General features: G+C 40.1%; 2 protein-coding genes across 6 annotated transcripts in view; one reads left to right on the plus strand and one right to left on the minus strand.

Moving 5' to 3' along the window:
- LOC310715411 (caskin-1) overlaps positions 1-4901 on the minus strand; it is a 29078-nt gene extending 24177 nt beyond the window's left edge. The window contains exon 1 of one of the 2 annotated variants that reach the window (XM_083521829.1): positions 2357-4901. In XM_083521829.1, the coding sequence (XP_083377955.1) occupies positions 2357-2450 (94 nt within the window). In that variant the 5' untranslated portion in view covers positions 2451-4901. The remainder of the gene's footprint in view (positions 1-2356) is intronic. The other variant, XM_083521830.1, reaches the window with a different exon arrangement.
- The window catches only part of slc5a10 (solute carrier family 5 member 10), a 55437-nt gene that overhangs the window by 16087 nt on the left and 25118 nt on the right, over positions 1-14232 (plus strand). For 2 of the 4 annotated variants that reach the window (XM_083521842.1, XM_083521843.1), the window contains exons 3-10: positions 4919-5035; positions 5308-5379; positions 7058-7162; positions 7410-7469; positions 7698-7802; positions 7963-8068; positions 9470-9550; positions 13788-13993. In XM_083521842.1, coding sequence (XP_083377968.1) covers positions 4925-5035; positions 5308-5379; positions 7058-7162; positions 7410-7469; positions 7698-7802; positions 7963-8068; positions 9470-9550; positions 13788-13993 — 846 coding nt within the window. In that variant the 5' untranslated portion in view covers positions 4919-4924. Of the gene's footprint in view, positions 1-4907; positions 5036-5307; positions 5380-5570; positions 5708-7057; positions 7163-7409; positions 7470-7697; positions 7803-7962; positions 8069-9469; positions 9551-13787; positions 13994-14232 lie in introns of those variants that run through there. The other 2 variants (XM_083521841.1, XM_083521844.1) reach the window with 2 other exon arrangements.

Consider the following 14232-nt stretch of genomic DNA (forward strand, 5'->3'; position numbering starts at 1 on the left):
CAGTAAAAAGTAAGATAGTACAGAAAGCCTGAAATAAACACCGTGGGAGCGAATAAATACTGCAGGAGAAACTGAGCACTATAATAAGCCATTTTAAATCTGTAGAATTTTAACACTGTAAGGACAATTAGAAAGAGCTTATTTAACACTGGATGCAAATTCATAACTGGACGTGCGACTTTAACACTAATGTTTTCCCTGAATGTTGATGCAGCGCTTCAAGGGAGAATTTAATGACTATTTGAATTCAACATTGGACCGGAACTAAGTCATGAACTTTGGTTAGTGTTATGAACGAGCAACACGGACTCTAATTTCTCATTTAACACTGTACTGCTGATTTCAAATCTGTAACCAATAAGTCAACAATGTTACAACGTAACAACTCAACATTAACCATTCATTCAACACAGTACCAAAAAACTCAGCACTTACCAGTAACTCAACACTAACTAATATCTAAGTACCGTAATCAATAACGGGTATTTTTATAATTTACCACTGTACTTAATCATTTAACACTGTGACTAATATCTCAACAACGCGACCAATTATTTGGAACTGTAACAAACGACTCAACATTAGTGTTAAATTAACGGGTATTATCAGAGTTTTAAAAAATTTACCCAATATATCAATACTAACAAGTCAACACTGTACCAAATAATTCAATACAGTAACAACACTGAAACCAAGAGTTTACATTTAAGGCATTTAGCAGACGTTCTTGTCCTGAGTCATGTACAAATGTTTACCACTTTAACCAATGATTTAACACTGTACCTAATAATTTACCACTCTAATCAATAACTATAACAGTTCAACAGTGTAACTAATAATTCTCCACTGTAAGCAATAACTCAACCTCGCACTTTAAGACTGTAATATCTTAAAACTACAATCACATTAACCAATAATACAATACTGGAATTCTGGATCTGATTCTGTAAAGTACACAACTGTAAAGAGCTAATTTAGTACTTTAATAAATTTAACAATAATTATTTCAGCACTGTAATGAATTCAGCACTAAAATTCAGCACTGTAATGAATTCAGCATCAAAATTCAGCACTGTAATGAATTCAGCACTGTTATCAATTCAGCACTAAAATTCAGCACTGTAATCAATTCAGCACTAAAATTAAGCACTGTAATGAATTCAGCACTGTAATCAATTCAGCACTAAAATTCAGCACTGTAATTAATTCAGCACTGTAATGAATTCAGCATCAAAATTCAGCACTGTAATGAATTCAGCACTAAAATTCTGCACTGTAATTAATTCAGCACTGTAATGAATTCAGCGTCAAAATTCAGCACTGTAATCAATTCAGCACTGTAATCAATTCAGCACTAAAATTCAGCACTAAAATTCAGCACTGTAATCAATTCAGCACTAAAATTCAGCACTAAAATTCAGCACTGTTAGTTCAGCACTAAAATTCTGCACTGTAATGAATTCAGCACTGTAATGAATTCAGCACTGTAATGAATTCAGCACTAAAATTCAGCACTGTATAATTCAGCACTGTAATGAATTCAGCACTAAAATTCAGCACTGTAATCAATTCAGCACTGTAATCAATTCAGCACTAAAATTCAGCACTGTTAGTTCAGCACTAAAATTCTGCACTGTAATGAATTCAGCACTGTAATCAATTCAGCACTAAAATTCAGCACTAAAATTCAGCACTGTATAATTCAGCACTGTAATGAATTCAGCACTAAAATTCTGCACTGTAATTAATTCAGCACTGTAATGAATTCTGCACTAAAATTCTGCACTGTAATTAATTCAGCACTGTAATGAATTCAGCACTGTAATCAATTCAGCACTAAAATTCAGCACTAAAATTCAGCACTGTATAATTCAGCACTGTAATGAATTCAGCACTAAAATTCTGCACTGTAATTAATTCAGCACTGTAATGAATTCAGCACTAAAATTCTGCACTGTAATTAATTCAGCACTGTAATGAATTCAGCACTAAAATTCTGCACTGTAATTAATTCAGCACTGTAATGAATTCAGCACTAAAATTCTGCACTGTAATTAATTCAGCACTGTAATGAATTCAGCACTAAAATTCTGCACTGTAATTAATTCAGCACTGTAATGAATTCAGCACTAATCAATTCAGCACTAATAAATTTAGTACTGTGTCAGATTCAGCACTGCACTGAATTCAGCAAATTGAGACCAAATCTGACGCTCATTTCTTCGACGCTTTCGATGGTCCGTCAACGTGCACGTGATAAATTTAAATACAGCTGTAAAAACGCACATGCGTGCATCATGGCCTGTAAGGGTGTGTGTGTGTGTGTGTGTGTGTGTGTGTGTGTGAAACCACTCACTGGATTTGCCCTGTTTGGGTCTCTGCAGTAGCCTCTGCACCGTGAGCAGGTCCTCAGTCTTCACCGCCTGCAATAGTTCCTGATCTTTCCCCATATTTTATTCCCGCACACGCGCGTGCATACACACACTCACACACTCACACACAGGAGCGCGGCGTCCTCTACATCCAGAGCATCCTCGCGCGAGGGCTCGGCCACCGCCACGGCAGCGCTCCGGTCGCTCCACCCGCGTACTCCATCACCGGGGAGACTCGGTGTCAGGACTGTGGGGGGCGGCCGCGGCTACGGGATGGGTTTATTACCAATAATCAAAAAAATACAAATAGGAAAAAAGGTTGTGCTACATGTGGTCGCGCGATCAGAACGTAGAAAAATATATATATTTATATGTAATCCAGTATGAAGGAATGTGACGGATGTCTCGCGCGCCTCCGGGTTAAAGAGACATTATTGCAGCAAAAAAAAAAATGCAAAATAAAAAAAAAGATGTCGTAGCGCGTGCCCAGTTCGCTTTCTGACCCCTGTCTGAGGCGACGGCGTTGTTACGTAAACATCCGGGCAGATGGGATGGGATGGGGTGGGATGGGATGTGCGCGCGGACGGACGCTTGGAGAGGTTGTAATCCGCGCGGGCGCGCGTGCATTTGCCCGTGCACGCGCGCATACGCGTGTGTGTGATTGCTTGGATTTATGGTGCTGCAGCAGGGGGGGGGTGACCAAATAGCCCCGTTTCCCTGCATGATCCCGACATGAATATTAAGACGCGCGTGCCCGCGAGAGTGATGTGTGTGTGTGTGTGTGTGTGTGTGTGTGTGAGCGAGCGCGCTTCCACTTTTGTAGAAGGTTTAATCACTGATTCAATTGAACGCACGTTTATTTGCCAATCGAACACCAAAAGCTTTAATTTAATTGAATTATAATAAATAAAAAGATGCACCTCTTTAAGGATGTAAACGTGTCACCCAGAATTGGAGCGCGTGTCTAATTTGAGCTCAGCTCTAACCTACATCACTCCTGCATCCCTCTTTCTGACTTCCCTCTGGATTTGCATCAGCGCGACCCCTGCTGGTGATGTGCAGCGTGTCGCCTCCTTCACATCGAGGTGATCAAGTAGACGCTTCATTTAATGTTCACCAGAAAGCTGTTCAGCATCTCTTCCACTTCTTCTCTCCATACATGGAGAATTCCAGAAAGCTTATACTCACTACCTCACCAGAAACTTTGGTTTTTAAATGCAGCCTGTGTAAGATTTTCGCTTTTCTTGCCTCATTTACCTAAAAAGTTTTTACTGCGCCTAGCGGTCAAACACAGGAGCTGCAACATGCGAGACTAGAGGCCCAGAGATCAGGATTAAAATTCTTATTCCAGCCAAAAGTCTCTCCATCTGAAAAAATCCGTAGTGAGTTTTCTATGTGAGAAAAAAGGCTCTTGTTTTTCAAATCCTTGGTATATTCTTGTCTGTTTATTAGGATTTTGTGCTAAAACCTGGCAACCCTGCTTACTCATATCAGATGTTCGGTGTATATCTCACTGTAGACACGAAACACACCTGCTGCATTTAATATGGTTGGACAAAAGTACTTACTTTAACATCTAAAATGTTACTAGACTGGTCCCTGGATGGATCCTGGTCTCTTTATTTAATTTTGTCTGGAAAGTCGTCCTGCGTAAATAAAATCTATAATAAAAAAAACAAATAGCTAGCTATTTTATATGGCTTAAATGTGTTGGAATACCTGAATATTCAAGCCATATGCTGCTCTTTCTGCACTCCAGGCCTTCTTACTTCTTACTTCTTACAGTCAATACCTGACTTTGCTAACACCTTTGTGGCTGAATGAATCTCCACAAAATCTAGAAGCACTTTATACACCTCCCAGAAGACTGAATGGGAACTTAATGTGGAATGAGACATTCAGATAGACCAGGTCAGGTGTCCACAAACCTTTTGTCCATATAGTGTATGTCAATAAACTGAGGACATCAATGAAAAGCAGCTAATGAGGAAGTTGAGGTGATGCGCAGCAGATCCCTGAACCCGGTCGTTCCTTAAAGAACTTAATGGTGAAATTGTATTTAAAAATGTTCTGATTTCCATGCAAGTGTCCTGTTGCCTAGAATTAATAGATGATGCGTGTTTGTGTGTGTCTTGTGGAAGATTAATGCTAATGGTGTGTGTGTGTGTGTGTGTGTGTGTGTGTGTGTGTGTAATGGGTAAGGGACTCTAAGTCAATCATTGACCTTGTTAAGAGTGTCTAGAGGTGTTATTTCGACTTTGTCAGCCACATTAGGTATTAGGGGAAACACCTGGTGTGTGTGTGTGTGTGTGTGTGTGTGTGTGTGTGTGTGTGTGTGTGTGTGTGTGTGTGTGTGTAACACAAGCTAAGTTCCCAAATCTAACAAGACCACCACGTCCTCTCAGTGTCTCTTATGTAAGCACACAGTCGCCTCATTAGACTGATGCGTTTAATCATCAATTCATCCGTATCCCTCCCTCTCTTCTTCATTGTTTTTTGCCCCCTCTCCCTCCATTTCACGCGTGTGTCTTCGAGTGTGTGGACAGGGCGTCATGGCGTCGAACGTCACCACCAAGTTCTTTGCTTATTCGCAGTCCTTCAGCGTTTCTGATATCATCGTGATCGGAGCGTATTTTCTGCTCAACGTGGCCGTCGGAATATGGGTAAGAAAGTCGGATTTGTACGTGTGTGTGTGTAAGAGAGAGTATCTGTGTGTGTGTGTGTGTGTGTGTGTGTGTGTGTGTGTGTGTGTGTGTGTGTGTGTGTGTGTGTTCTTCAAAAGTGATGAAAATTAAAATAAAGTGTTGCTGTAACTGTTGATTCAACACATATGGATTGAATTCAGTAGTGATAAGTAATCTTGAAAAACTTGTGGTGTGCGTGCGTGCGTGTGTGTGTGTGTGCGTGCGTGTGCGTGCGTGTGTGTGTGTGTTAGTCATCTTGCAGAGTAAGCAGAAACACTCTTAACGGCTACTTCCTGGCAGGCAGAGACATGGCCTGGTGGCCGGTAAGAAACAAATCCATAGTTTTTATTCATATATTTGGGAATTTTTTCACAGCTGTTTTGCTTTGATGTGAATAAACACTTGCTGTGATAAGAAGCTTCACTCCTACTAGATGTTGTGGAGACGTTGTGGAGATTCATTCAGCTGCAAGGGTGTTAGTAAAGTCAGATACTGATGTAGGTGAGGTGAGGAGGCCTGGGGTGCAGTCAGCGTTCACATTCATGACAAAAGTTTTCAATAGGAACCTCTATAGCAGGAGATCTTCCACTCCAACCGATGGAAAGCAAAACATGGAGCCGGCTATGTGCACTTTGAGTCACGCTGGAACAGGTTTGAGTCTCCTAGTTCACGTGAAGAAAAAAAACTTCTCCACTGTGTCCCAAGACCTTCGATACAATTATATAAAAGTCTGGTGTCCCAATACTTTATCCTGTCTAATGCAAACACACTGCTGATCTGTAGATTTCTGAGAAACTATGGTGGTATTTAGATTATTATAACCTCGACTAACGGAAAACAAAGGTTTGATTTATGAATTAATTCATAAACAATCAATAATTGGATTTTCACTGAAAGAGAAACAGAATTTTGTCCACTAATGGAAATCTATAAATTATTTAATAATCAAGTTGTTGAAAGGAAAATAAGACACGTCGTTCTATACATTTCTGATGTTCTGTAAACTATGAGGGTAAATTGTCGTGGTGTCAGAACAATAAAATCCTCCTGGACGTGATGTTGGAGAAGAAGAATCTACCAGCTCTTACTCCACCACACTGTTCTCATTTTCCCCACAGGCTCCCAGGGTTTGAGTTCCGAATCAGGAGGTTTTTAATGGTGCTGATGTTTTCTAAATAATACTCGCACGAAAGCGTATATTTTAAAGAATTAATATTTTGTAGCTTTTTTTTGTAGAACATTTAACAGAAAGTGGACAGAAATGTAATATAAACACATGAAGGTTAAGAAATAACCGGAAATGAAATTTCAAATTCGCAACTGTATTTCCATATTGAGTAGATTCATAATATTAATAATAATAATAATAATAATAATAATAATAATAATAATAATAATAATAATAATAATAATAATAAAAAGGTAAATGAATTACCTGTAGGTTTGACTGTTTGTTCATTCAACATAAATATTTTGTGAAGCCTTATTTTGGTGGTTAAAATGTAGAATTTGTGTTTCATTTCTCCAATCATTCAATAATGAAATAAACCCATGAATAATAGAGCACATCGATGTAGCATGTGATCTCCTGCGCTGTTGGTCAGTTTTATACAACTTGAATGAAGAGATGTTTCTGTCTGTGAATAAATGAACGCTATAATTAGTCAAATAAGTTCAATAAATCAATACAAATGTTATACTTCTATACTAATTAATATAAGAATACCAGATTTTTTTTATAACCAAGAAATATAACAAACATACAAATACATAAGGAAGAAATGAATTAAAAATTAGTTGATCAAATCTTTTATTAGTAATAATTTATTAATATATTTATAGTTTTAATAAACACATACACACTGGTGGAGATGCATAAGAGGGAATTTTAGAATTTTTAGTACCATGTTATTGTGTGTGTGTGTGTGTGTGTGTGTGTGTGTGTGTGTGTGTGTGTGTGTGTGTGTGTGTGTGTGTGTGTGTGGGGGGGGGGGGGGGTAGATCGGAGCGTCTCTGTTCGCCAGCAGTGAAGGGTCAGGGCTGTTTATCGGCCTGGCTGGCACCGGGGCAGCAGGAGGCATCGCTGTAGCAGGGTTCGAATGGAATGTGAGTTTTTTTTTTTTCTTTGTGGTAGATGTGGTAAAAGATGAAAATGAAACACTTTATGACATGTTTTTATTAAAAACTAATCCACTTCTGCTTCAGCCCCCAGTGAGCTGTTGATTATTTTCTGATAACAAATGAACATTGAATGTAAACCCACAGGATGGTATTATCAGTAGGAACACCAGGGGGCGACAGAGGCCAGTTTGCTTATTACAACATTAACACACACTTAAACTCTTCTTTCTAGGCAACCTATGTACTGTTAGCCCTGGCCTGGATCTTTGTCCCAGTCTATGTGTCCTCTGGGGTATGTCTGAGGCTTTAACACACACACACACACACACACACACACACACACACACACACACACACACATGTTTTCTTTTGTAATTGAATGAGTCTGCATTCTTAAATCTTTCTCTCTCTCTCTCTCTCTCTCTCTCTCTCTCTCTCTCTCTCTCTCTCTCTCTCTCTCTCTCTCTCACACACACACACACGCACACACACGCACTGTCTCTCTTTCACATGCTCTCAGATTGTCACAATGCCTGAGTATCTGGGTCGGCGGTTTGGTGGAGAGAGAATTCGCATGTACCTGTCAGCACTCAGTCTAATGTTATCCGTCTTTACCAAGATTTCAGTGAGTGTCCACACACACACACACACACACACACACACACAATCACACTCCCTTCAAATATCTCACATCATACCTGCAATGTACACAGAACGTGTATCACATACATAAATATCTATATCTCATTGTGTGTGTGTGTGTGTGTGTGTGTGTGTGTGTGTAGACAGACCTGTATTCCGGGGCCCTGTTTATTCAGGTGTGTTTGGGTTGGAATCTTTACCTCTCCACCGTCCTCATGTTGGTGGTAACAGCATTCTACACTATTGCAGGTGAGGGGTGCCAAGACTTACGCTTTTTAACATTTACTCTGTAGATTTTTATTCACATTTACTTTCTACTAATTTAATTTAAACGTACTAAAACGCACTTCACTTACTCAGTAATTGGAAATTTACGTACAGGTTTTAACTTTTGACATTATTTTGTACATTTTTTACTTTCACTTACTTTATTTTCAAACCTCCAGAGTTCAGTCTTTATGCTCCCTCGCAAACTGAAGCCTTTTTCCCAATTAGCCGCACTGATGAGTGTTTATTCTGAAGGCTCCACAGCAGTTTAGTCTCAATCCCATGAGTTTCCTTCACTTTGTGCGTGTGGAAATGTTCTAACTTTCACTATTAAACACAGTCATAAATTCTACTGTTGTTTTTTTACTTTTTCATTTCAACAAACGGTTAAGATTTTCACAGACCACATTTCTTCCTGGAAGATGATGTTTCTCCACGATCCGTCCAGTTCTAAATAATACGCAGGACATTTTTTTTACCCAATTGTAGTAGTATTAGGGATCTCCTTAGATGTTTCTTTGCTTGATGCAGGACAATAATTTGACCCTTCTGAAACAAGTGAACGTCTTTTCCACGACTGCAGGGCGTGTCTTCTGACATGGTTGTTCAAGAAATGAGAAGCTGCTCACGGCATCAGTTTGGGGTTAAATCACTTGTTGCCAGCTGAAACATAATCACCCATGCAGTAATTCTCCAATAGGAGGCTCTGATCTAATTGTTTGGTTAAATCCCGATGTTGACTTTGTTTTAATTCGTTTCTGACTTTATTGTGCATAACCAGGATTTACTTTTGTTTACTGACCTACTTTTTTACAAATGATCCTAAAAAGGGAGCCTGATGGTTGAGGATAGTGGGTTACTGATCAGAAGGTCTTTAACACTCTACATTTTACATCTAGTGTTTATTAGTACTCAGTGTATCAGTGTATATTTGGTAGCTAGCTACATGATGAAGCAGTTGTTAGCTAGCTAATTTGCATACTGAGATACACTTCATGACTCAGTGGAAATGTACACTTCTCTCTCTCTCTCTCTCTCTCTCTCTCTCTCTCTCTCTCTCTCTCTCTCTCTCTCTCACTCCTCCACTTATGAACTAAACAAACTAAAACTTCTGAATCTGCAGTCAGTCAGGACGTGTGAACAAAAGCGCTGGAACGCAGCGCGAGTGTGATTGTCTTTTTCATTCAACTGTCATCGGATTAAATGCCCATCCTTTTGTCATTTATATACATAACGTCTGGGAAACTCCCATACAGGGTTCGAGTCAGTGCGTAGAAACACACACACACACACACACACACACACACACACACACACACACACACACACACACACATACACACACACACACTGATCATTTCGTCCTGATGTTTTTCTGAACAGGTGGTTTAGCTGCTGTGATTTACACCGACACACTCCAGACCTTCATCATGATCATTGGCGCAGTCATTCTCACCATAACAGGTCAGTCTGAGAGATTACAGTCAAATAACCAGTCCAAAAGTATTGGGACACCCGACTTCTCCAGCCATACATGGTTCTTCCCCAAACTGTTGCCACAGACACAGTTCAAGATACACACACACACACACACACACACACACACACACACACACACACACACACACACACACTGGATGCGGTGGCATGAAATTTTCATGAGATCTTCATTGGCCTGCTATGGATCTCTGCCTCCTCAACCATATTAAATTGGGATGAATGTTTCATGCTGACTGCACCCCAGGCCACCTCATTTTCTCTCCTCCATACATCACTACTAACACCCTTGCGGTTGAATGAGCACAAAATCTCCACAAACGCAACTGCAAAATCTAACACATCTTCCCAGAAAAGAGAGGAGGTTATCACATGGTTAGGTGTCCACAAACTTTTGGGCATAAGGTGTAATTAAAAGCAGATAAATGTCTTTAGAATCCTGCTGTATATTTTACTGTTTTATTCCTGCCTGGTCTCGAAGCTTAAAAAAGGCAAAAACAGGGGAAAAACAGCATGTGAGGGTGTAATCACATGGTTATTGTGTGTGTGTGTGTGTGTGTGTCTAAAAAAGGAGGTAGCAGAACGTTGATGTGGTGAAATCACTGTATCCACGTATTAACTTTCCTTAAATAGACATCTTTCAGAAAAGTGTTTTGAAAGTAAAGTTTATTTCCAGCCTTTTCGTTTTACAGAATGTTTTTCCCGCTGGCATTTGATAAGTTCCTTGTGACTTGATCGACTGGAAATGTTCTTGAGAATGAAATGAAAACTGAAAAGGTTGTGAAAGAATCGAAAGCTTTTTTTTTTTTTCACTGCTGCAGATTATCACTTTAATCACGGTATAAAAATGGAGCGAATGCGTGCTTTCTGTTCGGAGCGCCACACCCGCACCAGGAAAGCGCTCGAGATCCGCTCGGTTAAGCTTTTGCTTGCACCATTAAGCAAAACTGTTATTCTCATTTGTCTCGATCAGCAGCATGCTCCCAGAACACATGTTGCTTTTCTGTCGTTTCTTCGCAATTTGCGCTCCCTCTGGGCTTTAGTGGCAGCACTTCCTGTTTGCTGTTTAAATTCCAAACATGTCTCCACCTGTCAGATATCTCAGAATCTCTACGCCCTGAAAAGTCTTCTTCAGAGTGATAGTTTGGTAGCTTGAGTTTAAAGTACTTCCAGATGTTCCATATGTTCATAAATGCGCTTTCCAGGAAATGATAGTGACTTGGTGACTTTTTGCTTGGGGTTTTAACGATACTTAAAGTCTTTAAATAATGAAAATAGGAAAATAATCAAGTGACAAATCTAAAAGCATTGTTCCTGTCGACCAATAACTGACCACTACTGTTCCCACCAACCAATCACTGACTACTATTATTCCAAACGCCCAATCATTGACCACTATTTGTCCCCTAAGACCAATCACTGACATCCTTATTCCTAATGACAAATCAATAATTTACATTTATTCTTAATAATCAATAGCTCACCATTATTATTCCCAACATCCAATCACTGACCGCTATCATTATTCCCAACACCCAATCACTGACCGCCATCATTATTCCCAACACCCAATCACTGACCGCTATCATTATTCCCAACACCCAATCACCTATTACCATCATTATTCCCAACACCCAATCACCTATTACCATCATGATTCCCAACACCCAATCACCTATTACCATCATGATTCCCAACACCCAATCACTGACCGCCATCATGATTCCCAACACCCAATCACTGACCGCCATCATGATTCCCAACACCCAATCACTGACCGCCATCATGATTCCCAACACCCAATCACTGACCGCCATCATGATTCCCAACACCCAATCACTGACCGCCATCATGATTCCCAACACCCAATCACTGACCGCCATCATGATTCCCAACACCCAATCACTGACTGCCATCATTATTCCCAATATCCCAGACAGCCAATAAGTGAAATTGATTGGTGGTGCTGGGATTTGAACTCAATCAAAAGTCCAACACCCAATCATAGGCTATTATTATTTGCAAGATTCAATCACTGACCACCAATTATTCATCATCATGATCAAAGGGCCAACATTATTCCACGACATTTTTATTGTTTACAGCCGTCAATATTTTAATACAATTTAACGCTAATTAGATTTAAAGTTGATTTCATGTCGTCTTTTGTTGCGAGAATCCTGAATAAATCCAACAAAGCTCGCAGTTTGTTGGTGGTTAAACCCCGCCCTCTCGTGCTCGCTGTGCTTTGTGGTTTGTGTTTTTATGATTTATTTCTGGTGTTTTACACGCTGGTGAATGTTTCATGTGAGCTGCATTCTCGCGCGAGGCGAGTCGACGCGAATCTTCAAAGTCCTCGGATGTTCGTGTGCCGTCATGTCGCCTTTGTCACGTAGCTGAATCATGAATGTTTGCTCAGGCGCCCTGCGGCTTCATAGGCTTCACCCTCTCGCCTATATTTGAATGTGAGACTCTCCAGGAAACCCTCCGCTCACCCTCTTACCCGCTTTTTCTGGGGGTGCAAAAGTTTGTACACCCTTCCACATAATATTATACCCAACAGGTATTTTTTTCACTCCTCGTGTACAGTATCCAGCAAAATTCATAAGTAACAAAAAAAAGATACAATGTATTTTTCCATTTTCCATTCATTCTTACATTTAATGTTACAAAACATCCATGAGATGATACAGTAGTCCTTCCCTTACCAGCCTGTTTTCTTTGCTCTTAAAGTAAGAAAATAAGAATAAGAAACGCGCATTGTGACGTTAGCAAGAAAATTAACACTGGAGACTCCTTCCATAAAATTGAATGTGAAGCATTTTTATTAACTGCTTTAAAAATATGCATCTTGGCATATTTCAGTGGTTTCAAATAAATAAAACAGTTCACATTGCGAGAACTTTGGCAATCCCGCCTCGTCTGATTTAGTCGTTTATGAGCCGACAGCAGGTCCTGTCAAGTTCTATTCATTACTCATGGTATTAGTTTTTCATATTGTGTACACAAACATATTCGGGTGTCATACAATTGGTTGTTCAAACACTCGTTAATCCCAGCAGCGCTCGTGATCTGATCCTAGCAGCAACACAACAAAGGGAGGGTTTTGTTTCAGAAGGGAAAGATAATAATTATAGAGGAGAAAGGATAACATTGTTATCATGCTACGCACCCCCTCACACACACACACATTATGCCAAGTAAACATCCATCAGCTCCCATTCTTTCTGCTAGAATAAAGCACTGGCAGTCGACTCCTCACCTCCCAGACTGCATTATCCCTAACACTTATACAGTCTGCACTTTTTTTTCCTGCTTGCAATAACAAATTAAAATCACAAATCCATCTTACATATTTTTCTTCTGAATGGAGCCCATCCCTGTCTGCTCCCACTCATACCGCTCATATCCAGGACTAATGATGGTGATTAAGATATTTAGACAGATTTGAGTCAGATGTGACTCCTCCAACCTGGAAGATTCTGTCTGCTTAAGAGCTTAACGCCAAACGTACTGCGGGACCTAGAATTCCTTTTCACATCCCTTAAACTTGTAATGCATTTTGTACTGGAACTGAAATGGACCGAACAGGAACTCTCGCAGGCGATTGGATTCGACTAGTTTTCAAGTCCCCGCTGATGGAACGCATCCCCACAACAAACCGCTACCTCTACCATGCTTTACAGCATAGACAATGTTTTGATAGTGATTATTGGGTTGTTAGGTCAAAAGGTTTTGATCATGACAGATAATATATTTGCAGAGTCACCAGTTTGCTCCAGGACTTCATCTGGCTCCTCTGCAGCTATTTCAGTGCTACACTTGTTTTTTGGGGGGTTTTTTTGCTGCTGCTTCTGTTTATCTGCTGACTGAATTTTGTGCTTTTGTGCTTAACCTTTGCCATTTCCATTTCTTTAAATACAGACACTGGGTTCTTTGTATTGAGATCAAATGGCACTTTATTTGCAAACAGGTCAAAGATTGGTTATGTAACTGCTAATGGGATCGGAATGGGATAGTAGCACCAGAACTGATTTAGTGGTTTCACAGCAACTGGGACTAAAAGCACAACTTTATCTACACTTCTGCACAGTACCGTCGCTTCCTATTTTGTGTGCATGAAGGTGGATTTAGAATAGCAGGATTTCCTAAGAACAAAGATTTTTATTTATTGCACTTTTCTACACTTTTTTGTTTGGTCCAGCATTCAACAAGATCGGTGGCTATAGCAAATTGGAGAGTGTGTACCTCCAGGCCATACCCTCAAAGATAATCCCCAACACCACCTGCCACTTGCCCCGGCCTGACGCCATGCACCTCTTCCGAGATCCGGTACATGGAGACCTCCCCTGGCCAGGAATGACGCTCGGATTGACCATCCTGGCTACCTGGTACTGGTGTACTGATCAGGTAAACACACACACACACACACACACACACACACACACACATATATATATAATGATCAAGGCTTGACCTTTTCTGAACACCTGATGGCTTGCATCTCAGCTTACACCAAGGTACAGTGTCTAGTTTACTGACTAACATTATCTAGAAACTTGTACCGGTAATGTTACAGAAGGCTATTGCTAATGTCACACATGCAAAAAAAAAAAAAAAAACATAGTAGATGCTATGCTAGTTTCTCC

Source organism: Silurus aristotelis, assembly GCF_946808225.1.
Source record: "Silurus aristotelis genome assembly, chromosome: 20".
NCBI classification, from domain to species: Eukaryota; Metazoa; Chordata; class Actinopteri; order Siluriformes; family Siluridae; genus Silurus; species Silurus aristotelis.